The sequence below is a fragment of the Rana temporaria genome, chromosome 6, assembly GCF_905171775.1.
Source record: "Rana temporaria chromosome 6, aRanTem1.1, whole genome shotgun sequence".
NCBI classification, from domain to species: Eukaryota; Metazoa; Chordata; class Amphibia; order Anura; family Ranidae; genus Rana; species Rana temporaria.
This window is the reverse complement of record NC_053494.1, coordinates 94,934,276-94,961,984: the sequence shown is the minus strand read 5'-3', so window position 1 is coordinate 94,961,984 and position 27,709 is coordinate 94,934,276. Positions and strand designations below refer to the sequence as shown.

Here is a 27,709-nt window from a genome sequence, read left to right as displayed (position 1 = left end):
GGGACAATGCATCATATCTGGTGGCAGTGCCCCCTAGTGACTAGGTTTTGGATTTGGATATTTAATTAAATTAATTCAGTGACGGGGCGAAGATCCCCAGAGGTTGCTCTGTTCCATAAACTACCAGATGATGTGCCCAAGAAATCAGAAAAAATAATCATATATTTACTGTTAGCGGCAAGGATCACTGCTGCCTGGCATGGGAACCGGTTGGATAATCCTCTGGATTATGTTAAAAATAAACTTAACTGGATTATGGATAATGACAAACTCGCTCACATACTCCATAATAACTCTAAAAAATCTGATAAAATGTGGGACCCATGGATCCGTCACATTTCAGTTCCCTAATGAGTTCCGAGATGACTTTCTTCTCTTACTCTTTTTTTCCTCTCTTCTACTTTTCTTCTCTTAACCCCCCCCCCCCCTCTTTTTATGTTGTTGGAATCCAATATATATTGGGTTGTCTTTAGAGCTTTATTAAGTTTTGACTTTGATGACATTCTAAGTAATTGGTGCAAAAAGGTCCCGTTACCCCTTATTCACTATTAAAATAAAGAAAATGCTGGAGAACTGACACAGGCAGAACTCCATGAGAGCAATCTGCAGCTTCAAGATGACACCAAATTTTTTCTGGTTCCTTACCAAAAAGATTTCTCCTACCATATGGAATTTTAATATTATATTAATAAATTTTGTATTTTCAGATAATTATCTAGTCAGTATTTTTCCATTTAGTCCTTTTTGTTCTGGCTTTCTTGCTAGAATTTTTTTCTATTCAAGATGACACCCGCAGCTCTAAAACAGAGAAGGAAAAATGACACCATCTGAGGACAATGCGAGTGAACCTTTACATGAGAATGGCATTACAATGGGACACAACCCCTATGATGAAAAAATGAATGCCAACCCATATCCGATTCAACAATTAAGGACGTCATAATGTCATTAGAAGGAGCCCTACAATATTATATAAAAAGCTTTATGAATTAGTCAAAAAAATATATTGATGTCCGGGGAGATAGAGTGTAATATGTAGAAAATAAAATGTGGGATTTTACGGACGCACACAATGAGCTGGTTGACACATTTTGATCTGGAAGATGAGATTAAACATCTCAAATTAAAAGTGGCCGATGTGGAAGACAGATCCAGAATGAATAACGTAAAATTCCGAGGCATCCCTAAAAATATAAAACCTGCAGATCTGAAATCGCTTCCTAAAAGAGATGAGATCTACACCAATCTCTGCAATAAACCATGCACACAGACTACCTAAATACCTGAAAGACTGCCTAGGGATGTCATTGCCCAAACCCATTTCTTTCAGGTAAAAGAGCATTAATGCAATATGCACGGCACAATTCACCTCTACCAGATCCATACACAGGAATACTACTATAATCTGATCTCTCACAAGCACCAATACTAGCATGCAAAAATCTAAACACGATTACAAAAACCCTCAGAAAACATATCAGCTACAGGTTGGGTTCTCTATACAAAAATAATTAGAGCGTGAAGGAACTGCTTATAAACATCACTAACATGGAAGAATGCCTGAAACTTTTGAAAGCGTGGGGCCTACTACCAATAAATGAGGAAAATGCCTATGATAAAATTCTACCGGGGAAAAAAAACACACAACAATGGCACACAAATCATATGATTCCTACCAAAGGAACTGTCTTTTCTTATAAATCCATATGGCTATCTGGTTAAATGAATAAATCGCTCAGGGAATCCCATTTCAGGGAATTTATTGTTCTTAGTTTATTTATTCCTTTATATTAACCCCAAAAACCAGTACAAATAAATTGTACACAGGAGTATACATGGATCTCCCTTTTTACTATGTTTTTTGTTCCTTTCAACATTTTGTTATATGCTCTTAACCTTCCTATCAGAAAATTACAAGATACAGCACTGCCATCTACGGGATGAAAAAGGATACAATATGGAAAATGTTATTACATTCTTTAAAGTGGATGTAAACCCAAAAAATGTTTTTATTTTTTTTTGATGTCACAATGTAGAGAATAAGATTTACTATCATCTGTGACCAGTCTTGCCACACATAGTTAATCCAGCTCTGAGCAATCCACTTTTATTGTTCAGTGAAAATTAACAGACTTCTAGATAAAACCTGTCTAAATAAAAAGTCCTTTCCGTCCCCTTGCTTCGAGTGACAGGGTTTTTACATATCTCGTGCACTAGCTTGGACACATGCACATTCCTCGATGTTTATCAAAATATGGGGGGGTGATCCACAGTTCATTGCAAGAGATAATGTATGTCACTCGAAGCAAGGGGACGGAAGGGACTTTTTATTTAGCCAGTTTTTTATCTGGAAGTCTTAATTTTCACTGAACAATAAAAGAGGATTGCTCAGAGCTGGATTAACTGTGCGGCAACACTGGGAACAGATGATAGGAAATCTTATTCTCTACATTGTGATATCAACAAAAAATATATTTTTTGGGGGTTTACATCCACTTTAATCCCTTCAAATAACCTAATAAATGACACTCTATGGTCAACTGCTACCAACTCCATGGGTCTTAAATTTATGTCACTTAATGCAAAAGGACTCAATAGCGCCTTCAAAAAGAAAAGCTCTCTGGATTGACATTTTAAGATTTGACAGTGACATTTTCTGCATACAGGAATCTCACTTTGCAGAGGATAAAGCTCCAAAATTCACTCACCATAAATTCCCACACATACAGTGGAACCTTGGATTACAAGCATAACCTGTTCCATGAGAATGTTCGTAATCCAAAAGTACTCGCATATCAAAGCGAGTTTCCCCATTGAAGTCATTGGAAACAAAATTAAAGGAGTTGTAAAGGAAAAAAAAATGTTGCCTAAAATTAATGTCTGCAAGGTAGACAGACTGAATAGTGTAATGATTCTGTTAAAAAATTAGTAAATACCTATTAAATTCCTTCATCTATATCACCTCCGCCGTTCTAGTTTATGTTCTCTCATTCACTTCCTGGTTTGCGGTGCTCGTTCATGTAAGAACTACATTTCCCTGTATGCATTGCGGCACGCCCAGTAATTCACACCTCCTTGAAGTCTCTAACACGTAGAGAGCGCCCTGCCGCACAGATGTAGTTCCCAGGAGGGGGCGAGCACATTACTGACCACCGTAGTAAAGCCTTTCTTCACGGTGGTGAGTAACAATCAGACAAGCAGGAAGTGAACAGAACAGAGAAGAAATAGAGCAACTTCTGAGCAAAAACGAACAATGAGGAAGTGAAAAGAGGATTGTCTGCAGGTAAAGGATGCTTATATGAAAAAAAAAAAAATTCCTTTACAACCCCTTTAATTATTTCCGTATTGACTTCAATGGAATGCAATACCGCATGCGGCCAGAGGCGGGGGGCGACGGAGAGCCTCGGAAACGGCCGGAAAGGCCCGAGGACAGTTTGGCTGACCTTGGCAAACCTTGGAAAGACCCTGTTCAAGAGCCTTTCCAAGGTTTGCCGAGGTCAGCAGAACAGTCCTCAGGCCTTTCCGTGCATTTCCGAACGGTGACGATCGGCGTAGTTTGGCTCCGGAGCCCCCCCATCTCAGGCCAAAAGTGGTACTGCACACCGCTTTGGCCTGAATCCTGCCCGTGTTGCGAGACAACACTCGCAAACTGAGTTAAGACTTTTAGAAATAAAAGTGCTCGTATTACAAAATGCTTGTTAACCGCAATCCGAGGTTCCACTGTATATTTCTCAAACAATTTCAAGAAGAAAGGAGTAATAACAGCAATAAAAGACTGTGTCCTTCAAACCCTTAAACATCAAAACTGAAACTCAAGGAAGATTTATCATACTAGTAGCAACCATAGACAATTCTGACTATACCATATCTATGCACCCAAAAAGCATCCTCACCAATTCATAGACAATTCTAATGAAAGCACGGAAAATACAGAAGAGTCAACTTATCATATGAGGGGACTTTAATGCACCACTAGATCCCTCCATGGGCATCTCTAACCAAGGTCACACCAACAGAACTGAAATAAAATTCTTTCTACTCTGGACATGTATGATCCGGGAGGGGCTTGCATTCCAACAAAAGGGATTATGCATTCTACTCTCATGTTCACAAATCCTACTTAAGGATTGATTATTTTAATTACGGACAAATTACTACTTCAAAATGTAATCAATGCTCAGATCCACAATATTTCATGGTCTGATCACACTCAAATAACAATGGAAATTAAAATAGGCCAAACTTGTACTACTAATTCTATAGGGAGGAACAACACTTACATCCGTGCTCAAAAGAAACATTTGTCCCTGATAAAAGAAGACCTTAAAGAATTATTTGTATTTAACCACTTAAGCCCCGGACCAATATGCAGCCTAAAGACCCAAGGGGTTTTTACAGTTCGGGACTGCGTCGCTTTAACAGACAATTGCGCGGTCGTGCGACGTGGCTCCCAAACAAAATTGGCGTCCTTTTTTCCCCACAAATAGAGCTTTCTTTTGGTGGTATTTGATCACATCTGCGGTTTTTAGTTTTTGCGCTATAAACAAAAATAGAGCGACAATTTTGAAAAAAAAGCAATATTTTTTACTTTTTGCTGTAATAAATATCCCCCAAAAACATATATAAAAACATTTTTTTTCCTCAGTTTAGGCCGATACGTATTCTTCTACCTATTTTTAGTAAAAAAAATCGCAATAAGCGTTTATCGATTGGTTTGCGCAAAATTTATAGTGTTTACAAAATAGGGGATAGTTTTATTGCATTTTTATTTTTTTTTATTTTTTTACTACTAATGGCGGCGATCAGCAATTTTTTTCGTGACTGCGACATTATGGCGGACACTTCGGACAATTTTGACACATTTTTGGGACCATTGTCATTTTCACAGCAAAAAATGCATTTAAATTGCATTCTTTATTGTGAAAATGACAGTTGCAGTTTGGGAGTTAACCACAGGGGGCGCTGTAGGAGTTAGGGTGCACCTAGTATGTGTTTACAACTGTTTGGGGGTGTGGCTGTAGGAATGACGTCATCGATCGTGTCTTCCCTATAAAGGGAATGACGCGATCGATGCGCCGCCATAGTGAAGGACGGGGAAGCCGTGTTTACACACGGCTCTCCTCGTTCTTCAGCTCCGGGGAGCGATCGCGACGGAGCGGCTATAAACAAATAGCCGCGCCGTGGTCCCGGATCGCTCCCCGAGCGGACCCGACCTCCGCATGTAGCGGGGGGGGTCCCGATCGGACCCCCCACCCGCTAATAGGCGAGGACGTACCCATACGCCCATGTGCCTGTACGTGCCATATTGTGGACGTATATGTACATGGGCTGGTCCTTAAGTGGTTAATGAGGACTCGGTGAAAAGGTACCACATTATGGGGTTCTCATAGGGCCTTTGTTAGAGGCCTCCTAATACAAATAGCCACCAGGGAAAACAAATAGAAATCCAATGAAGTAAACAAAATATTGAAAGACCTTTCCATACTAGTAGGAAAAACCTATGTGTGCGATTTTGTGTCAGTATTACATTGTATGTCCCTGTATGTTGTGGTTGTCGTTCAGGTGCTTATCTAATAGTTTTTTAAAATTATCGATGTTCCCCGCTAAAACCACTGCCTGTGAAAAAGAATTCCACATCTTATGCCGCGTACACACGATCGGACATTCCGACATCAAAACCGTGGATTTTTTCCCCCCTGACGGGTTGTTTGCTCAAACTTGTCACTACGACGAGCCGAGAAAAATTAAGTTCAATGATTCCGAGCATGCGTAGGATTTTTGCGCTTCGGAATTGGCTACAGACGATCGGAATTTGCGACAAGAAAAACCAGCTCTCAAAACATTTGTTGTTGGAAATTCCGACAGCAAACGTCCGATGGAGCATACACACGGTCGGATTTTCCGACAACAAGCTCACATCGGAAATTTCGACCGTTACAGCATTACAGTAAAGAACTCTCTACGCAATTTAAGGTTAAACCTCTTTTCTTCTAATTTTAGTGAATGGTGTCTTATTAACCAGTTCCCGACCATGTCATGCACATATACTGCGGCAAAATGTCTCTCCTGGGTGAAACCCCTTATGGGTATGTCCGACCCTTTTTCTGTCAACAGGGGAAGCATGCGTGGCTGGCGAGCACGATCACCGCTGGCCACACGTGGTTGCGTGCAGAGCGCCAGCACGGATCGGATTTGTGTGTGTAAACACACAAATTACTGTGCTGTCAGAGGAGAGGAGCTGTGCTGTCAGAGAGGAGGCCTAAACTGATGAAGAAATACATTTTTTTTTTATTTGGGGGATTACTACTATAGCAAAAAATTGTTGTTTTTTTCAAAATTGTCGCTTTTTTTGTTTATAGTGCAAAACATTAAAACTGCAGAGGTGATCAAATACCACCCAAAAAAGGCTCTATTTGGTGGGGGGGGGGAAAGGATGCAAATTTTGTTTGGGTACAGCGTCTAACAACGGCACAATTGTCAGTTAAAGCTACGCAGTGCCAAATTGTAAAAAGTGCTCTGGTCAGGAAGGGGGTAAAATGGTTAAATCCCCTTTCGCTGAAAAGTTTTAACCCTATTGTGGGGGTCTCCAGTACAGTATTTGTACATTGAAATCATATCCCCTCTCAAGCGTCTCTTCTCCAGAGAGAATACGTTCAGTGCTCGTAACCTTTCATTATAACCAATGTCCTCCAGGCCCTTTATTAGTTTTGTTGCCCTCTCTAGACGCTCTATAGTTCTAGCACATCCTTCCTGAGGACTGGTGCCCAGAACTGGACAGCATACTCTAGGTGTGGCCAGACCAGAGTCTTGTAGAGTGAAAGAATCATTGTTTTATCTCTGGAGTTAATCCTCTTTTTAATGCATGCCAATATTCTGTTTACTTTGCTTGCAGCAGCTTGGACCCCCAGGTTCTTTTCCATCCTAGATTCCCCCCAGAGGTTCTCCACCCAGTGAGTGGATTACATTCATATTTTTACCACCCAAATGCATTATTTAAAATTTTTATACATTAAACCTCATTTGCCATGTAGTTGCTCAGTATTGACTAAACAAAACCAACTAAGACAATGCCAAAACAAAAATAAAATAAATAGGATAACAACATATATTTCAGGTAAAACAAACTACAACCCTCAAATAGAGGACACAGTGGCGGAACTTTCAGGGTCGCTGCAGTCGCCGTTGCGACTGGGCCCTGCCGTTCTGCCGCTGTGGGGGGGCCCCCCCAAGACCCGGCATGTCCCCCTGCATCTCCAACTTTCAGTTTGGGATGCGGGGAGTGGGAGGCGGCGGTCAGCAGCTGTATGGTGCGCACGGCATCTCCCTGGGGCTTGTATTTCTCCTTCAGCATGTATACAGTGGAGGGGGGAGGGGCCTCTGACCCGGGCAGCTACAAGTTTCACTCTTCAGTCAGTGTAAATTGCTCGGGTCAAAGGGCCCCTCCCCCCTCCACTGTACAGACTGAGGAAGAGAATTCCAAGCCCAAGAGAGATCCCCCTGCCAATGGATATCATAGAGCTGCCGATCGCTGCCTCCCACCTCCCCCTGTGCTGGGGGTTGGAGGTGCACAGCCAGCCAGGTACAGGGGAACCTCGGGGGGGGGGGGGGTTAAGTCTGAAAACCCTGATGTATGGGGGGCCCTCTGATGTATGGGGGGGCACTCTGGGAAACCTGATGTATGGGGTGGGGGGCTCTCTGTGAACCCTGATGTATGGGAGGCTCTCTGAGGACGCTGGTGTATGGGGGGGGCTCACTGTGGGGATTCTGATGTATGGGGGGGTGCTCTCTGTGAACCCTGATGTATGGGAGGCTCTCTGGGGACTATGATGTATGGGGGGGGCTCTCGGTGAACCCTGATGTATGGAGGATGCTCTCTGTGAACCCTGATTATGGGAGTCTCTCTGGGGACTCTGATGTATGGGGGGCTCTCTGGGGACCCTGATGTAAGGGGGGCTCTCTGGGGACCCTGATGTAAGGGGGGGGGGCTCTCTGGGGACCCTGATGTATGGGGGGGGCTCTCTGGGGACCCTGATGTATGGAGGATGCTCTCTGTGAACCCTGATTATGGGAGTCTCTCTGGGGACTCTGATGTATGGGGGGGGGGGCTCTCTGTGAACCCTGATGTATGCGACGCTCTCTGGGGACCCTGATGTATGGGGGTGCTCTCTGGGGACTCTGATGCATGGGGGGCTCTCTGTGAACCCTGATGTATGGGGGGCTCTCTGATGTATGGGGGGTGCTATGTGAACCCTGATGTATGGGGGGGCTCTCTGATGTATGGGGGGGGGCTCTCTGTGAACCCTGATGTATGGGGGGGGGCTCTCTGTGAACCCTGATGTATGAGGGGCTTACTGGGGACCCTGATGTATCTGGGGACCCTGATGTAAGGGAGGGCTCTCTGGGGACCCTGATTTAAGGGAGGGCTCTCTGGGGACCCTGATTTAAGGGAGGGCTCTCTGGGGACCCTGATTTAAGGGAGGGCTCTCTGGGGACCCTGATTTAAGGGAGGGCTCTCTGGGGACCCTGATTTAAGGGAGGGCTCTCTGGGGACCCTGATTTAAGGGAGGGCTCTCTGGGGACCCTGATGTAAGTGGAGGGGGGCTCTCTGGGGACCCTGATGTATGGGGGAGACTCTGGGGACCCTGATGTATGTATGGAGGAGCCTCTCTGGGGACCCTGATGTAAGGGAGGGCTCTCTGGGGACCCTGATGTAAGGGAGGGCTCTCTGGGGACCCTGATGTAAGGGAGGGCTCTCTGGGGACCCTGATGTAAGGGAGGGCTCTCTGGGGACCCTGATGTAAGGGGGGCTCTCTGGGGACCCTGATGTAAGGGGAGGAGGCACTTTGGGGACCCTGATGTATGGGGGGGAGACTCTGGGGACCCTGATGTATGGGGGGAGCCTCTCTGGGGACCCTGATGTAAGGGAGGGCTCTCTGGGGACCCTGATGTAAGTGGGGGGGGCTCTTTGGGCACCCTTATGTAAGGAATTGGCTCTTTGGGGACCCTGATGCAAGGAGGATCTGCACTCAGTTATGTAACGATATATACACACACACACGTATATTGTATACATGTGTATACCCACCCAAGCGTATGACTTTCTTTACTTGCTTGCTACACTGCTATGGGCTCTAGCCCGAGATCTTTTGTGGACCTAGCAATGCCCTTGGGGGGGGGCTTCATTGTTTCTTGCACCGGGGCCCTGAAGATTCTAGTTACGCCTCTGAGAGGACACCTTTTCAGAATATTACGAATCCCTATATAATCTTAAAGAGGACAAAAACACCCCCCAACCTACATCTAAAAACATATCTGATTTCCTAAGAACCAAAAACCTTTCACAAAAAAATCCCAAAGATCTAGCATCAATTAACAATCCAATCTCAATAACTGAAACCGCCAAGGTGATCAAATCCTTATCCAAAAATAAAACTCCAGGCATTGATGGACTATCGGGAGAATACTACCAAGCTTTTAGCGACATACTATCACCATACTTAACCAAAAAGTTTAATCAAGTAGCCAACTCTAGTCAATACCCAAAAGATGTTAGAAGCCTTAATAATTACCCTTCCAAAACCAGGTAAAGACCCAACGTCCCCTAATAACTATTGACCTATATCATTATTAAATCGAGACATAAAAATGTATGCCAAAATTATAGCAAACCGTTTATTAAACATAACATATCTCATTGGGGTGGACCAAGTAGTTTTTGTTAAAGGAAGACAAGCTCCTGATGGTACTAGAAGAACGGTGAATTAATCAATCATATAGAAAACAACCAGACACCTGCTATTCTCTTAGCACTAGATGCAGAGAAAACATTTGATAGAATGCATTGGCAATGTACTTAAAAATTCTGGAAAAAATTGGTATCAAAGGATTCATACATTCTGCCAATCATGTCCTTATGCTCAGAACCTTCAGCAACTGCGTTTTCCTCAGGGTTACTATCCAAAGGATTTAACTTCACAAATGGGACAAGACAGAGATGCCATTTATCCTCCCTAATTTTTTCCCCAACGATAGAACTAGCGGAAAGCATAAGAACTAACCCTGAAATTAAAAGATATCATTTTAACGCCAACAAGCTTTAAGTCATCCATACCCAAAATTCAAATATTACTAGACTAAAACGTGGCAACTAGCCTTTGCTGCAGTGATGGCTTGCCGCCTGCAGGTGTCCTGCTTGGCAATATAGGGGGACAGCAAAGCCAACACATGGTGAAAAACGGGGTTCGTCATCCGGAGATAATTCCTGAAGTCATCAGGGTTATTCTCCTGGATCTCCCACATCAAAGGCATGTGACAGAATTGGTCCCGCTGGAGCAACCAATTCTTCGTCCATGAACTCCTCCTTACCCTGTTCATGGACTGAGCTTGGGTCAACGCATGAACCCCAACACCAAGCCCATACACAGCACAAACTCTATGACGAGTACGTACCCGCAACATGGCTAGAAAACGTTTGGGTGGTCAGAACAAACTAAACAGAACGCACTGAAGAACAGCAAGGCCTATGAAGAACGACCTGAAAATCAGAAACAAGTGGACAAGAACACACCGACTACATGCCCTGAAAGACAGATACAAACCCGCAAGCACCAACTGAACACCAGAAAACGATCTGAAAAGCACGAAGACAGAAAAGCGCGAACCGTCTCTCACCATACTTGTACTAACACGCGATAACACGAGATAAGCAAAAGCAGCCCAAAGGGTGGCGCCGTTGGAATGGAACTTCCGCTTTATACTGCCATCGTACGTGTTGTACGTCACTGCGTTTTTGACGGTCACATTTTAGTGCGACTGTGTGTATGCAAGACAGCTTGAGCGGAATTCCGTCAGAAAAACCGGCGGAGTTTAATCCGACGGGAAAACCGGTTGTGTGTACAGGGTATGACAGCCGCAAGACTTACCATTACAAGCATGTTGAAATCCACCAAATCCCCCAACCTGTCGAATGCTATCATTAGACTAAATACGCAATCTCAATATGAACTGTTACTAGCACGCAAAAAAAGGGATTTTTATTAACAGCTTACCTGTAAAATCCTTTTCTTGTAGTACATCACGGGACACAGAGCAGCATAGCCATTACATATGGGTTATATAGTGTACCTTCAGGTGATGGACACTGGCACTCTCCGACAGGAAGTTCCCTCCCTATATAACCCCCACCCATAGTGGGAGTACCTCAGTTTTGTAGCAAGCAATATGCATCCCAAATTTCCCCATAAGAGGGGTGGGAGCTCTGTGTCCCGTGATGTACTACAAGAAAAGGATTTTACAGGTAAGCCGTTAATAAAAATCCCTTTTTCTTTATCATACATCACGGGACACAGAGCAGCATAGCCATTACATATGGGATGTCCTCAAGCAATGCTCCATGAGGGGAGGGAGACAACCAGAAAAAAACAAACAGGAGGTGCCACCGGACAAGAGGAGATTAAATTGCGGCCTGGAGTACCGCCTTCCCAAAAGCTGAATCAGCGTTCCTCCCAACGTCCATTTGATAACATTTTGCAAATGTGTGGACAGACGACCAGGTCGCTGCCCTGCAGACCTGAGCCATAGAGACCTGGTGATACGCTGCACAAGAGGCACTCATAGCTCTAGTGGAATGAGCTTTAACTGACAAGGGTGGAGTCTTCCCCTTCAGGCCATAAGCCTGTATAATTATTTGCCTGATCCACTTAGAAATAGCGGCCTTAGATGCTGCCTGGCCCCTCTTGGGCCCTTCTGGCAGAATGAACAAGACGTCAGTCTTACGAATCTGAGCTGTAGCTTTCAAGTAAATCTTTACAGCTCTAACCACATCCAAGGAATGTAGTAATCTCTCTTCCTTAGAAGAAGGTTTTGGAAAAAATGATGGAAGAATCAAATCTTGATTAAGGTGAAAATTAGACACCACCTTGGGCAGAAAGGACGGAAGCGGCTGTAAAACGACCCTGTCCTTATGCAGTAACAAATAAGGTGCCTTACATGACAAGGCTGCCAACTCCGACACTCTTCTGGCCGATGCCATGGCCACCAGAAACACTAGTTTCCTAGTCAATAGGACCAAAGGGATCTCAGACAAGGGCTCAAAGGGCTGCCTTTGCAAGGCAGATAGAACCAAATTTAGATCCCAAGGATACAGGGGAGCCTTAATCGGGGGATTAACCCGAATAACCCCCTGTAAAAAAGACTTCATTAGAGAATGGGTAGCCAAAGGTCTCTGGAAAAAAACTGACAAGGCAGACACCTGCCCCTTGATTGTGCCAACTGCCAAACCTTTTTCCACGCCCAACTGTAAAAACTCCAGGATTCTACCAATTGCATATTTGCGGGGATGCCATTTCTTGGTCTCACACCAGGCAATATAGGCCTTCCACACCCTATAGTATATTAACCTGGAAACTGGCTTTCTTGCGTTTATAAGAGTGGAAATGACCTGACCCGAAAGGCCTCTGTTTCTGAGAATCAGGGATTCAGCCGCCAGGCCGGTAAATTTAAGGCCTGTAAGGCAGGATGGGAGAACGGCCCTTGTGAGAGGAGGTCCGGACGTAGAGGGAGAACCCAGGGCTCCTCTACCACCATCCTTTTTATCAAGGAGTACCAAGGCCTCCGGGGCCACTAGAATTGTTGGCTTGTGCTCCCTTTGAATTCTGTGAAGAAGACGGGGTAGCATCCGTAGCGGAGGAAAGGCATAGATTAGCGCAAACTGATGCCAAGGGCATACCAAGGCATCCGTCCCGTAGGCCAATGGATCCCTCGTTTGAGAGACAAACTTTGCTACCTTTGCATTGAATCTGGACGCCATAACATCTACCTCCGGAGTTCCCCACCTCTGGCAGATGTCCTGGAACACCTCGGGATGGAGGGACCATTCCCCTGGGGACATCTGTTGGCGGCTGAGGAAATCCGCCTGCCAATTGTCCACCCCGGGGATAAAGATCGCTGAGATGCAGGGGACATGGGTCTCTGCCCAAGAAAAAATACGATCTACCTCCCTTTGGGCTGCCAGACTCCTGGTGCCGCCCTGGTGGTTTATATAAGCCACGGCAGTGGCATTGTCGGATTGTACCCTTACTGGGGAGCCCTGCAAAATCTCCGTCCAGCCCAAAAGAGCCAACGGAGCCGCCCGGATCTCCAAGACATTTATGGATAGGGCAGATTCTGCCCTTGACCATTTCCCCTGTTGGGTTAACCCGTCTAGGACTGCACCCCAGCCCGATAGGCTGGCATCCGTGGTTACTACCCTCCATGAGGGGGGACAGAACGACCTTCCTTTCAGAAGATTTTTTGGGACCAACCACCAGCACAGACTCTACCTTACCGCATAGGGAAGAGAAATGGGAAGATCCAAGGCCTGGAGCCTTTTGTCCCAGGCCGTGAGAATCGCTCTCTGTAACCCCCGAGAGTGGATCTGGGCATAGGGCACTGCTTCGAAGGTGGCCACTAGCTTTCCCAATAGGCGCATGCAGAGGCGTATAGACGGCCTTGTGCTGCTTAGAATTATCTGGATCAACTCCTTTATCGAATCTACCCTGGACTGGGCAGGAAGATCCTTTGTTGGCTCGTATCCAAAATTAAACCTAGATATTCCAACCTTCTTGTGGGCTGCAAGGCTGATTTGTCCCAGTTTAGGATCCAACCTAGAGACTCTAGGCAGTTTACTACCAGCAATACCGCCTGATTTAAGTCGGCCGCTGAGTGGTCGACTACCAAAAGGTTGTCTAAGTAGGCCATGACCAGAATGCCCTGTTCCCTTAGGATGGCTAATACAGGGGCCAGGATCTTCGTAAAAACCTGAGGGGCCGTGGCTAGCCCGAACGGAAGGGCCACGAATCGATAATGCTGATGGTTTAGGGCAAACCGCAGGAACCTGTAATGGCCGGGGAAAATCGGAACGTGCAGGTACGCATCCTTGATATCGATGGAGGCCAAGAACTCCCTTCCTTGAAGGGCGGCCACCACCGAGCGAATGGACTCCATTCGAAAGGAACGGACTCTTAAAAAGCGGTTTAATAACTTTAGGTCCAGTATAGGCCTGACGTCGCCGTTTGGCTTCGGGACGACGAAGAGGTTTGAGTAAAACCCTTGTCCCTGTTCCCCTGCTGATACCTCCATAATCACTCCTTGAGATAGGAGACGATCTAGGGCGGACAGAAGCGATGCTTGCTTTTGAAGATCGCCTGGAAGTCTTGACGCCTGAAAGTGAGGAGGGGGGAACTCCAGGAACTCTAGCTTGTATCCCAGAGCCACTGAGGACAGAACCCACTGGTCGGTGATTCTGGCCCCCCCACAACTCCGAGAAGTACCGGAGCCTTCCCCCCACCCGAAAGAGTGGGGGCGCCCCTTCACAAGGCCGATTTAGGGGCAGCCTTAACCGGCTTGCGATTCCATGGTCTCTTGTTCCCTGCAGCTTGCCCTTGTGGCCTGTTTGCAGCTGCGCGTCCAGGGGGCCGTCGATACTGCCTAGAGGATGAGGGCCCTGGGACTGGAGAGGTTGGGCGCTTAAAGAGGGACCCCGGAATCTTTTCTTAACCGGCAAGAGGGTGCTCTTACCACTAGAGATCTTTTGAATATATTTGTCAAGATCCTCTCCAAACAATCTCTCTCCCTGAAAGGAGAATCCTGTAAGGAGCTTCTTGCAGGGGGTTTCTGCAGACCAGTTTTTTAACCAAAGTAATCTTCTCATGTGAACCAGAAACAGTGATAGGCGGGAAGCCTGTTGGATCGAATCCTTGATAGCGTCTACCGCGAAACATAAAGCTCTAGGTAGGTCGGCCAAGTCCTGAGCCTGTTGAGCCGGGAGGTCCTTCAGGGCCTGCTTTGCCTGGTCCTTTAAAGCCTGGCAGACGCCAATGGCGGCTACGGCTGGCTGGACCACTGCCCCCGCTGTGGCAAAGGATGCCTTCAGTAAGGTCTCAAGTCTTTTATCCACAGGGTCTTTGAACATGTGAATATTGTCCACTGGACACGTTAAAGCTTTATTGACACATGATATGGCTGCGTCAACAGTGGGGACAGCCCATTTTTTCGAAAACTCCTCCTCTAAGGGGTACATAACTGCAAACCTTTTAGGAGGCAGAAAATCCTGTCTGGCTTAGCCCAGACCTGAAATATCAGGTCCTTTAACAAAGGATGAACCGGTAATACCAAGTTGGCTTGGGGCGCCTTCAGGGAGCCCAATGAGGATACAGCGGAAGCTAGAGGCTGAGGCAAAGGCATTTTGAAAGCTGACCGCACCATATCCGTTAGGGACTGAACCCACAGTTTTTCTGCGTGAGAAGCTGAAAAGGGTTCCTCTATAGTAGAATCCTCAGAACCTAAATGGTCCAGGTGATCCTCAGTCTGATCTCCTGGATCTTCCAATTCCTCAGGGGAAAGGACATCTTCCTCAGGAGATTCAAACCTGGGAGACGGGGACCTAGCCCGCTTCTTCCCTGATAAAGAGGCCGTAATAAAAGCGGCCATCCTCTTTTCAAATCCACTCAAGGTGGAGGCTAACATCTCTTCCGTCACATAGGAAGGAGTTGGTTGAGTAGGGCCAGCCGTAGCACCTAGCAACCCTGATGGCTCACCCAGGGCAGTAACCTCCGGATCCTCCGGAGAGGTAGGGGCAGCTGGATTTTGGGGAATATCCTCAGAGGCCGATGGGGAACCCTTTGGCTTTTTAACACCTTTAGCATTTTTAGCGTTCCCTGCACACTTAGGAGCCATAATAAACAAATCTGAGATACTCCGCTAATATACAACAAACTGTAATAGCTGGAGAAAAACACACATTTAAATAAATGAGGAAAAAAATAGGCTAGGGTAATGTTAGACAGAACCTAAAAACTTCCCATAACCTAACAAGAGATAACAATACTGTGCCCCAAGGGCTTAATATCAAGCTTAGTATTGCTTCCCTTAATGCTGGGCTAGGAGAGCACCTAATAATGAAAAGTACTCTGACTGCTGCTTAGTACACCGGCTTTCTAGAGAAATATGAGCTAAACAGCTCTTTAGTAAGGCGTGTACAAAAAAACGGCCACTAGGTGTCACTGTGTCAGCATAACATAGGCAAACCTATCCTGCTCAGCTCAGCATCGCTGCTCCGTGTCCCTCCACAGCCTACAGCAGACTGACAGGCTAAATAGAGTTTTCCCCCTCTGACGTACAGAGAGGAGGGGACTCCCCGGGCGTCCCCCACCCCCTCCACGCAGCGTCGGCGCGCCCCGCCGTCTATTACAGTGCGCGCGCGCGTGCTCCCGATGCCGCCCAGAGGAAGCAGGAAGCCATGCGGGGAGAGGAGCACAGGAGCTGCTGGAAAGACACACACAGGTAACCAGGAAGTACTACTTCCAACCATGGCATGCCCCTTTACAATCTTATGGAGCAAACATCCACCTTGTAGCAGCAGCAGCAGTCCACTTGCCCAGCCAGAGGAACACTATACCTGGGGGTCTGAGCCATCCAGTCATGCAGACTTTGTGGTTTCTCTTTTAGCCCATGCACAGAGGCATAAAAAGGCTTACCCCAGAGTCCCCTGTGGGGGGCCCACTGACAAACCAAGTTCCGCAGGCCCCCCGCTTACCTTTTCCACGCCGCAGGGTATTGCTCATGCAAGAGGCCCAATTTTCCCCCTTCACCGTGGGTATGGTCATAGACCTTCAGGGACCGGGGTCCAAATCAGGAACACCACACACCTGGACCTATACAGCACTACTGGCAGCAGGTATCCATAGGTTAAAAACCCAGTCCTGGAACCCAGAGTCCAGCCCTCCAAGGAGAGGCATTATAGGCAAAACCCCATCCACGAATTGGGGCCCGGGTACCGTCCACTTTGGCTATGAAGCACCTTGGACGGATCCGGTCGGCTGGCCCTGGTCCCAAGGACAACTGCAGGCACAACCTTCAACGTGCACCAACACCTAAGACACTGGCGAAAAAACGGAGGTACTCCCACTATGGGTGGGGGTTATATAGGGAGGGAACTTCCTGTCGGAGAGTGCCAGTGTCCATCACCTGAAGGTACACTATATAACCCACATGTAATGGCTATGCTGCTCTGTGTCCCGTGATGTACGATAAAGAAATTCTTCTATTAATATTTATTTAAATAATTGGCAGGAATGGCCAAGCAATCCGAGAGCTTCTAACTAATTAAAACATTGTGAACTATGAACGCTTATAAGATAAAAATGTCATAAAGTTTACAATTTCTAGTCCTGGGCATCTACCTAAGCCTTTAGAAACCAAGCTCTTCCTAAAGATAGCTCCCATTTAGGGTGAGTGGAAATGGTTTGGAAACTACATGACCAATATCTGTTATCCTTGCAATTTCTTTTCAGTTTTCATTACATACTCTGTAATTGTATGTTATTCTATGATTTCTATAATGTGAAAAGTAATACCAAAAAAAACTAATCACTACTTTTAAAATGTTTATCCTAAAACTAATACAAAGTTGAACGGTGAAAGAAATATAGAAGCACAGACACTTAATTATAGCACTTTCATTTAAAGGAATGGTGCACATTATAATGCGCGTGGATAATTAGTGATGTATAATTTTTATAAATTTTGTACTCAAATTGATACAGCAGCTGGGGTTTGTTATTAAAGGCGTAACACGTGAGACACATTGGCCTCCAGTAGCAAAGCAAATAGCTCCGTATGAAGTAAGTCATCCATGCAAGCCTAGAACAGGAACGCAGCAGCCAAGAACTGGAGCCAGGACAATGGTGAACACTGGGGAGCTGTTTGCAGCCTGAATGGCAGAGATTTCACTGCAAACCACAGAAACCTTTGTTGAGGTGGAAAGATCGGAATGTTTAGATTAGCATTATTGATATCCTATAAATAAATAAAAAGGCAGCACTACAAACACCTAACTTTTTGATTTTCATATATTTACAAAAGAAAGCATCATATAGAAGACAAAGCAGTACAGTATGTACTCGTGTAAAAGCCACTTTCCCAAGTGAGAGGTGGATCTCACTTGAAAATGGGTTTTTTACTTTGAAACTTTGCGATTCCTTTCTTCTGAGCCTGAGTGTCCACATGCCAGCTGAAGGTTTTTATCTATCTATGTTCATTGATGGTTGTAAAATGTACTTTTAGCCTGGATTTCCTCCTTGTTCTAATGAAAACCCAGATGATGTTAGCAGCTAAGAGTTTGCCTTTGTCTAGATAGAGGAACTGTGGGGAGATTGTGTGCATGTACTTTGATGTGCCCAGCAGAGAATCACTGACCTGGCCCTGTATACAGTAGCACCCTGCCAGTCCACATGGCAATATATTTCAGTTTAGCAGTTTGGAACCTGTTGGCTTGTTGCCCTTCCCTCATAATCAGTGCTTTGGGACATACTTATTATAATGGAGATGGATACCCAGTGTCTGTGATGTATGAAACAGGAGATTTTTGGTTTACCTGTGAAATCCTTCTCTTAAATTAAATCACAGGACTCTGTATCCCACCTTTGTGTTTCATGGATTGTGACAAAAACTAAAGCCTTGCTTTGTGGGGAGGGATTATGCCTAGGATGGGACTCCGTCTTTTTGGCAGTTTACAATCATCTGAAGGTGGCAGCATAAACCTACTGTAATGGAGATAAAGACACCCTTTGTCCCGAGATGTACGATAAGGAAAGTGCAGTCACCCTCACCTTAATCAACTTGTATCTTTCTAATAAACGACACAACATCCTGGCTTCCAGCTTCCCCACATTCATTGCCAATCTTATCTCTCTTTGTGAAATTCCATTTGTGCCTTGATTTTCAACTGCAAAGCAATAAAAATAAAACATAAAATAAAATAAGACACAAAATAGTAGATATTGTATGAAATCATAAAGTCACCAAAATTCTGAAAATACAGTAACATGCCAGTGAAGATACCGCAACACTCCTGATAGAAGATTCATCTAAAAAAATATTTTATTTTTTATCCAAACAGACTTTTGCACTATAGGATACACCCGTGTAGCAGTACACAGTGTTTTTTAGATGGTTTTCTATCTTACTAGAACAAATTGTTGAACATAGGTTTTCCAAGCAACTACAAATCACTACATCTTGGGCTTCATGTACACGGGACGTTTTTACAACCTCTCCTTAACGATTTAACTTGACAGATAGTAACCCACGTTTAAAACTTCAGTTTTGCCGCGTTTACATGCCGCATCTAGCAGCGTTTTGACAGGTTTTGCAGTTTGCGTGTAGAAGCGTTTAAAAAAAAGTAATTTTTTTTTTTTTAAATGGACAAAAACGAAACACGGCTAAACGAGAGTTACCGTGTTTAGAAGCATTTGGCGATTGAAATGCCTCTAAACTCAGCTTCTGAACCCATTTTTTTGCGTTCCAAAAAAAACCTCGAAACTCAACTGCCTGGAAACGACTAATATTTCACCCTCTTGATGTGCAAAGCTAGTAGAGACTTCCCCAAAATGCAGCGAAAGGTAAGCATATAGGTGGATTTTCGATATAGGTTTTAAAGCATAACTTCACTCTCTCAGTCAACACGGACTATTTTCAATCCTAATGCTGCTAGCATTGGTAAATCTATAGGAAAGCATAGCATTTGTTCCTTGTTTTAATTTATTTTTTTTTTATTATTTTTTCAGCTACTTCATGGTTTCTAGGCCTTGGCAAATGAGAGAGCACTGCTTCCCTTGTTTTATTGTGCTTCATTGCGCAGGTGGTAAACAGACAATGCAAATGATGTCATACATTCCTGGAATCTTCAGGAGGGGAGATTTAATTTTTTTTTTAGCCAAGCACAGCCTCATGCCTGTATGCTTGAGCTAAGGGCAAATTGATTCCAGGAAGTAAATGCTACATACTGTAAGTCTGCCCATACTCAAGATGATCATGGCCAGAAATGCTAAGGGGTATTTTTCAATGGGATTTCTTAGCAAAATAAACCTGGCCCCCTTCTCCTGAAAATGATTGTAAAGGATATTTTTTTTTTTTTTTTATAAAACATATCATACTTGCCTCCCCTACACATCCTCTTCTGAAGGCCCCTGTCAGCTCCTCCCTGCATCAGATAAACCCCTAGGAGATGCACTCTCCCGAGGGGGTTACCTTGCAGGACACGTTTGCAGGACTTGGCCCCGCTCCCCAGCACCTGCGTCATTGGATTTGATTGACAGCAGCGGGCGCCATCGGCTGCGCTGCTATCAATCTATCCAATCAAGAGCCAGACCGCTATAAGAGAGGGACAGTGCATTACCGCCAAAGAGACTGCCATAGGATGCATTAAGGTGAAAAAACATGAGCCTTTACAACCACTTTAAACAAACCTTCTGCCTTTACAACACCTTTAACCACTTCAATACAGGGCATTTTCACTCCCTTCCTGCCCAGGCCAATTTTAAGCTTTCAGCGCTGTCAGACTTTGAATGACAATTGTGCGGTCATGCGACATTGTACCCAAATGACATTTTGATAATTTTCCCCCCACAAATAGAGCTTTCTATTTGTGGTATTTGATCACCTGTGCATTTTTTGTGCTATAAACAAAAAAAGCCCAACAATTTTGAAAAAAAAAACATTGAAATACATTTTTTCCCCTCAGTTTGGTCCGATACGTATTCCTCTACATATTTTTTGAAATATTGATTGGTTTGCGCAAAAGTTGTAGCATCTACAAAATAGGGGATAAATTTATGTAATTTTTATTATAAATTTTTTACAACTAATGGCAATTTTTATCGTGACTGACATTGCAGCAGACATATCGGATACTTTTAACACTATTCTGGGACCATTCACATTTATACAGCGATCAGTGCTATAAAAATGCACCAATTACTGTATAAATGTGACTGACAGGAAAGGGGTTAACACTAGGGGGCGATCAAGGGGTTAAATGTGCGTCCTAGGGAGTGATTCTAACTGTGGGGAGAGGGGACTGATGAGGAGGAGACCGATCATCGTTCCTATATACAAGGAACATACAAATTAGTTCTACCCTCCCCTGACAGGACGTGGAGCTGTGTATGTTTACACACACAGCTCCACGTCCCTGGTCTGTGATGAGCAATCGCAGGTGCCCAACGGACATTGCGGCCGCCGGGCACATGCCTCGGCATGCGCTCTTCACAATGCCGAGACATCTTATGATGGTGGCCCGGAGGGACGAAGGGTTCCTGCCGCCGTCAAGTTACAAAAACGGAGGTAGGTAAGTGGTTAAGGAACAGATACAGATACAAAGGGAAAAACACATACTGAGCTCATAGGTTTGTGTTAACATGTCCTTCTCATAGATTATGTCGATAGGAACTGATGCCGATTTCAAATCTTCTTCATCCTCATCATCCTCGTCATCTTTTTTTCTTTTATATTCTTTAATTAGCTTAATACATCGGACCATTATGTCAGTACCTTAATCAGATAAAAAATAAATTGACTTACTATAATTTCTATATTTTGCAGTACAGGCAACTTATTCATACATCATGGATTATAGGCTCGTAGCTTCAGGTACAAAAACAAAAAAGGAAAGACCAAACCTTCACTGTATGTCTGCCCATGTGAAAATGACCTCCAATCCACTGCCATAGCCCAAAAATACCTGCATATAAAAAATATTCCCTTGGGAAGATCTAAGGAGACAAGACTTGCCAAAGAAAAATAGAAGGCTACTAAAGGCTATAACGGGCAATAGTGAATTATATATATATATATATATATATATATATATATATATATATATATATATATATATATATATATATATATATATATATATATACTAGGGTTGTCCAGATACCGATACTAGTATCGGTATCGGGACCGATACCGAGTATTTGCGGGAGTACTCGTACTCGCGCAAATGCTCCCGATACCTAAATAGAATACTTTTTTTGTATTTATCAACATGTTCTATGAAAATTCTTTGAGTTTTTTACTACTGCGTGACAAGCAAATAAAACATTTTTATTCATTTTTACTCATTTTTATTCTTTTATAATGTCTTGAGTTAGAGTTCTTCATAATTCTAAAGAAAATATCCTTAGTCTGTATTGTGGTTTGAAAACTGTCACATGACATTTAAAAAAAGTATCGGTATTCGGTATCGGCGACTACATGAAAAAAAGTATCGGTACTTGTACTCGGTCCTAAAAAAGTGGTATCGGGACAACCCTAATATATACACACACACACATATACACACACACACACACATAAACATACATACATACACATATATATTCTCTCAAAAAGCCATATACAGGATTAAAAGTGCCACACTGATTGCAAGAGCTGTAGGAAACTAGTCTTGCTAAATTCAAAAAAGTAGAGCGGATCCAAGTAGTTTCATAAATGGAAACAAAAAAAAAAAACCGCACCTCATCCCGAGAAAATAGTGTACAAAAAGAGAAGGTAATGGGATTATAACGGTGCTAAAAAGTTGGAAACATAACCGTAATTATTTATTAAAAATATAATGAATTATAAAAATCACATAATATATAGAGTGCTAAAAACATATATGTTGAATTACAAACAGATATATTGTTTCTGGAAGTCCCAATGTAGAGTATGTTGATGGTTAAGTGAGATGTTATTCCCAATATATTGCACTATACACGGCTTCATCAGGGGTTACACAATAACCAGATAGTAGACAATCAGCTCTTAATAAAGTAAAAAGTAACAAATTGTAATTTAAACAATACATTTGTACATATATTCTAACAAAAAGAAAAAATAACATCTTATGAATAAGGACAATATAGCTGACCTGTCACCCCGGGTAGGAACAAACTCAGTCCTGCCAGAAAATAGAAAACCAAAACAGGACTCCAGCACCATGGGCATAGAGCCCTGATCCAATCTCAAGCTGTAGAAAGGGGGGCACCAGAGCTCAGTCACAGGGAGAAGAAACCCAACTGAAGGGAACACATATACCCAGTCTAAATTAGACACAGCTTACTTTGTAATTTGATTGTAAAGGCTTGCGGAGACAGCAAAAAAAAGAGGTCTGTGGTTTAGAAGTTACATCCACAGACCAATGGCAGATCTACCGATGACAAAGACCTTAATGCTCCATTCACATCTAGGCTGACGAAATCGCGGCGTTTTGTCGCCGCAAATCGCGGTACAAATAGCGGCGTTTTGTACCGCGATTTGCGGCGACAAAACGCCAGTATTGTCCGCCCAGATGTGCCCCAGAATGACCCCCTCTATGGAGATGCTTCCCATCTCCTAGCCGAAACGCCGAAAGACGCCTGAAAAAAAGGTCCGGGACCTTTTTTCAGGCGATAGGCGTCAGGCGTCCGGCGTGGAGATGTGAACCATCTCCATAGAGGGACATGTATTTCCAGCCCTCTGGCGGCAGCGGCGTAGCGCTACAGGCGTAAAAACAGCATTTACAGAAAGGATTTGTAACTAATATACTAATTTAGTCCAGGATAACGAATAGTGTTTAAACTTTGAATTCATTTGGTTTCGAGTTGTAAACGCGTATGATCAATGCCGCCACCTCCTACATGTATATAGGCACATGCTCGAGGGCAGTAAACTTGATCATGTCCGCATCGAAATTATGCTCGCGACCCACATGGCGACTGATAGCAGTGGTCATGAGACGTTTATGAATAGGGCCGACATGGTCTTTGAGACGTTTGAGGAAGGGTCGTTTCTTTTTCCCCACGTAAAAACAGCCACAAAGGCATTTAGCTAAATAAACGACTCCTACGGTCTGACAAGACACCCTATGACGTATAGAGTGTGTAAGACCATTGGGAAGAATGACAAAGGGACCTTGAGGAATAAACTGACAAATATTGCATTCTTTACAAGAAAAAGTACCCGTTTGTAATTCTGGTTTGTTACCAAGGGGGTCATGGTGACTTTGCACCAACTTATCTCTTAATGAATGGGCACGTCGGTATGAAATTTCAGGATCATTTTTTATGTATTTAGCGGCTGAACCATCTGCAAGCAACAGTGGCCAAAATTTGTCAAGAATGCTTCTAAACTGATCATGCTGTTTTGAGTATCACATAATAACCCGAATAGGTTGTAGGGTACTTTTAGTTTTGGTAGAGAACACCAGTCCCCTACGGTCCTGTGTAGAAGCTCTATTGTAGGCTCTTTTTAGAATTCTATGACTGTAACCTCCATCTTTGAGGCCTCGTACACACGACCGAACATGTCTGCTGAAACTGGTCCGCGGACCAGTTTCCGCGGACATGTTCGGTCGGCCCTACACCGACCGGACAATTTTCCGGCCGACCGGACAGGTTTCCAGCGGACAAATGTTTCTTAGCATGCTAAGAAACATGTCCGCTGGAAGCCTGTCCGACGGTCAGTACGACTCACCGGACATGTCCGCTGGCCCAAGAACCCGCGCATGGTGTCGAAGTTATTCGACGCATGCGTGAAGGCATTGAACTTCCGGGTTCGCGCACGTCGCCGCGTCATCGTCACGTCACCGCGCTGTTTGTCCGCGGGGATTTTGGTTTGATGGTGTGTACAACCATCAGACCAAAATCTGCTAGCGGACATGTCCGATGAAAACGGTCCGCGGACCGTTTTCATCGGACAGGTCAGCTCGTCTGTACGAGGCCTAAGACGAAGGTACAGATTTTTAGCTGCTTCTTCGTAGTCCTCATTACGAACACAGTATCTCTTTAGTCTAACATATTGACTAAAAGGGATACTTTTGATGAGGGAATACGGATGGCCACTAGATGCGTGAAGGATGGTGTTGCCAGAGGACGGCTTGCGATATAGAAATGAATATAGCAACCCCTCCTTGTCAACAGAGATCTTTAAGTCCAAAAAAATAATGCATTGTTGATTACATTCCATGGTGAAATTGAGGTAGTAGGAATTAGCAGAGAGGACAGTCATGAACTGAGTCAGTTCTGCCTTGCTGCCGGACCATAACAGTAACACATCATCAATGTACCTGTACCAAGATAACACTTGGGACAGGTACATCGATATATCTCGGGAAAATAGCTCCGTCTCCCAACCCCCCAGGTACAGGTTGGCATACGATGGGGCACATTTCGTCCCCATCGCAACCCCCTGCACCTGGAGGTAGTGGGAGGACCCGAACATAAAGATGTTACGTGTCAAAATGAACTGAAGAAGCTCCAAGATTAACATATTATAGGGGTGTGCAGAACTGCCCCTATCTTTTAAAATGTTTCCCTCTTGTGTGGGGTGATCTCTGGACTTTCCTGCCTGTATAATTGGCCCATAGACAGAATTATACTATCACTGTTCTGCCTTGCATTTTTCGCTGTGACCACTGGGGGCTCTACTCTGTCATACATACACCCAAGGGCTTTTTTGTGAATTGCCCGTTTGTCTCTATGCGGCGTGTTGACCATGTCCATCTTCCCTGACCTTCCTTTTTTGTCTTGTTCCCCTTTTGATGGCTGGTTCTTATTTTCTTTCTCTGAACCCCGTGCATTTGGCTGCCCTTAGAGCCGTTAGCCAATCACGTCAATTTGACGTGATATTGGCGCTCGGCATCATGGGGCTTGTAGGCTTTTAGGTTTGTCTTGTTTTGGCGCATGCGCAAGAGCAAAAAAAAAACCTGTTTTAATCTTGTAAACACAGAGTCTGATAAACAGGCAAGGTCCTTAAATGGTTAAACCATAAGCTTGAATAAATTACTTGTCGAATCCACCACGCAATGGTGGATTTTGATGCCGCTTGTCCCTTCTTGGGACCATCTGGCAAAATAAACAAAACATCAGCTTTACGTATCTGAGCGGTTGCCTGCTCTCACTACATCTAGAGAGTGCAATAACTTTTGCTCCGCTGTCTGCGCATGCGGAAAAAAGGAAGGCAAAATAATATCTTGATTCAAATTAAATGTTGACATCGCCTTTGGTAAAAAGGTTGGATGGGGTCGTAGAACAATCTTGTCCTTGTGACAAATTAAATAAGGCTTTTTACAAGAAAGCGCTGCTAATTCAGATACTCTTCTAGCCGAAGAAATAGCAATCAAAAAGGCCAAATTTCCTGTTTAAAAGACTCAGCGGAATATGGCAAAAAGGTTCAAAAGGTTGCTTCTGTAACACGGACAATACTAAATTCAGATCCCATGGGCACAAGGGAGACTTGACTGGTGAATTGATCCGCAGTACCCCCTGAATGAAAGCCCGAACTAGGGAATGAGATGCCAGTGGTCTTTGAAAAAAGACTGTTAGTACTATTAAGGGTCAAATATCGGCTCTAAGGGATTATTTCATATCCACTCCTAGCTGGCAAAAGGCAAGAATCCTGCTTATGTCATATCTTTGAGGATTCCATTTGTTAGTTTCACACCATGAAACATATGCTTTCCAGACTCTATTGTAGATCAGACTGGAAGCTGGCTTTCTGGCATTAATAAGTGTAGAAAGCACTGGACCCAAGATCCCTCGTTTCTTCAGAATGTGGATCTCAGCAGCCAAGCCGTCAAATTTAGCTCTTGTAAGGAAGGCTTGAACACTGGACCTTGCAACAGCAGGTCGTGACGAAGCGGAAGCTTCCACGGTTTTCCTACCGCCATCTTTATGATTTTGGCATACCACGATCTTCTGGGCCAGTTTGGGGCCACTAAGATTACAGGAATTCTTTCCTTCTTGATCCTGCAAAGTAGCGTTTGTAAGCGAGCAATCGGCGGAAAAGCATAGATCTGTGAAAACTGATTCCACGGAACTATTAGAGCATCCGATCCGTAGGCCAGAGGATCTCTGGTCCTGGACACAAAAGTTGTCCAACTTCCTGTTGAACCTGGAAGCTAGCAGGTCTACATCCGGGGTCCCCCATCTCCGGCATATGGCCTGAAAAACATTGGGGTGGAGAGACCACTCTCCTGGTAGTAGTTGCTGGCGACTCAGATAGTCCGCCTGCCAGTTTTATACCCCTTGAATGAAGATTGCAGAGAGACAAGGAACATGTTCTTCTGCCCATGCCAAAATCCAATTCACCTCTTTCTGGGTGCCCTGACTGCAGGTGCCTCCCTGGTGATTGATGTAAGCTACTGCAGTAGCATTGTCCGATTGAATCCACACCGGGTGGCCCTGTAACCTGTGTGTCCAGGTTCTGAAGGCTAAGTATACTGCCCGCATCTCCAGTGTATGGATGGACAGGTTCCTTTCGGTCTTGGCCCAGGTTCCCTGGGCTGAAGCTTCTTCTAATACCACTCCCCAGGTCCTTAGGCTGGCATCCATAGACAACACCTTCCAGGTGACTGGGAGAAAGGATTTTCCTTTCTGCAAGTTCTTGGTTCTTAACCACCAACTGAAGCTTTGGAGCACTTGTGGAGACAGGATTTTTGCAGATTTACAATCCATCCAAACTGTTCCAGGTATTTTATTGTGGTAAGCACAGCGTGATCCAATCCTGCCACTGACTGATCTATCACGAGTAGATTGCCTAGATAGGCCGTTACTGCTGTGCCTTGTACCCTCAGATTTGCCAACAGAGGGACTAGTACCTTTGTAAATAACCGGGGGGCGGTAGCCACCCCAAATGGCAGAACCACAAACTGTGGCGATGTTCTACAGCAAACCTTTAAAACTCTTTGGTGCATGGGATGGATAGGCACATGTAAATATGCGTCCTTAATGCCCATCGACGCCATGAATTATCCGCCCTTGTAGGGAGGCAACCACTGGTCGAATAGTTTCCATTCAGAAATGGTGAATATTCAGAAACTGATTTAGAGATCTTAGATCCAGGATGGGTCTGATGTCTCCATTTGGTT

The 27,709-nt window shown here is 44.5% G+C and overlaps 1 protein-coding gene across 2 annotated transcripts in view; it reads right to left on the bottom strand.

The window, feature by feature from the left end:
- The window catches only part of GTF3C1 (general transcription factor IIIC subunit 1), a 307,903-nt gene that overhangs the window by 244,065 nt on the left and 36,129 nt on the right, over positions 1 to 27,709 (bottom strand). For both annotated transcript variants that reach the window (XM_040356997.1, XM_040356999.1), the window contains 2 exons: positions 21,214 to 21,369; positions 18,648 to 18,763 (listed from right to left, as the gene is read on the bottom strand). In XM_040356997.1, coding sequence (XP_040212931.1) covers positions 18,648 to 18,763; positions 21,214 to 21,369 — 272 coding nt within the window. The remainder of the gene's footprint in view (positions 1 to 18,647; positions 18,764 to 21,213; positions 21,370 to 27,709) is intronic.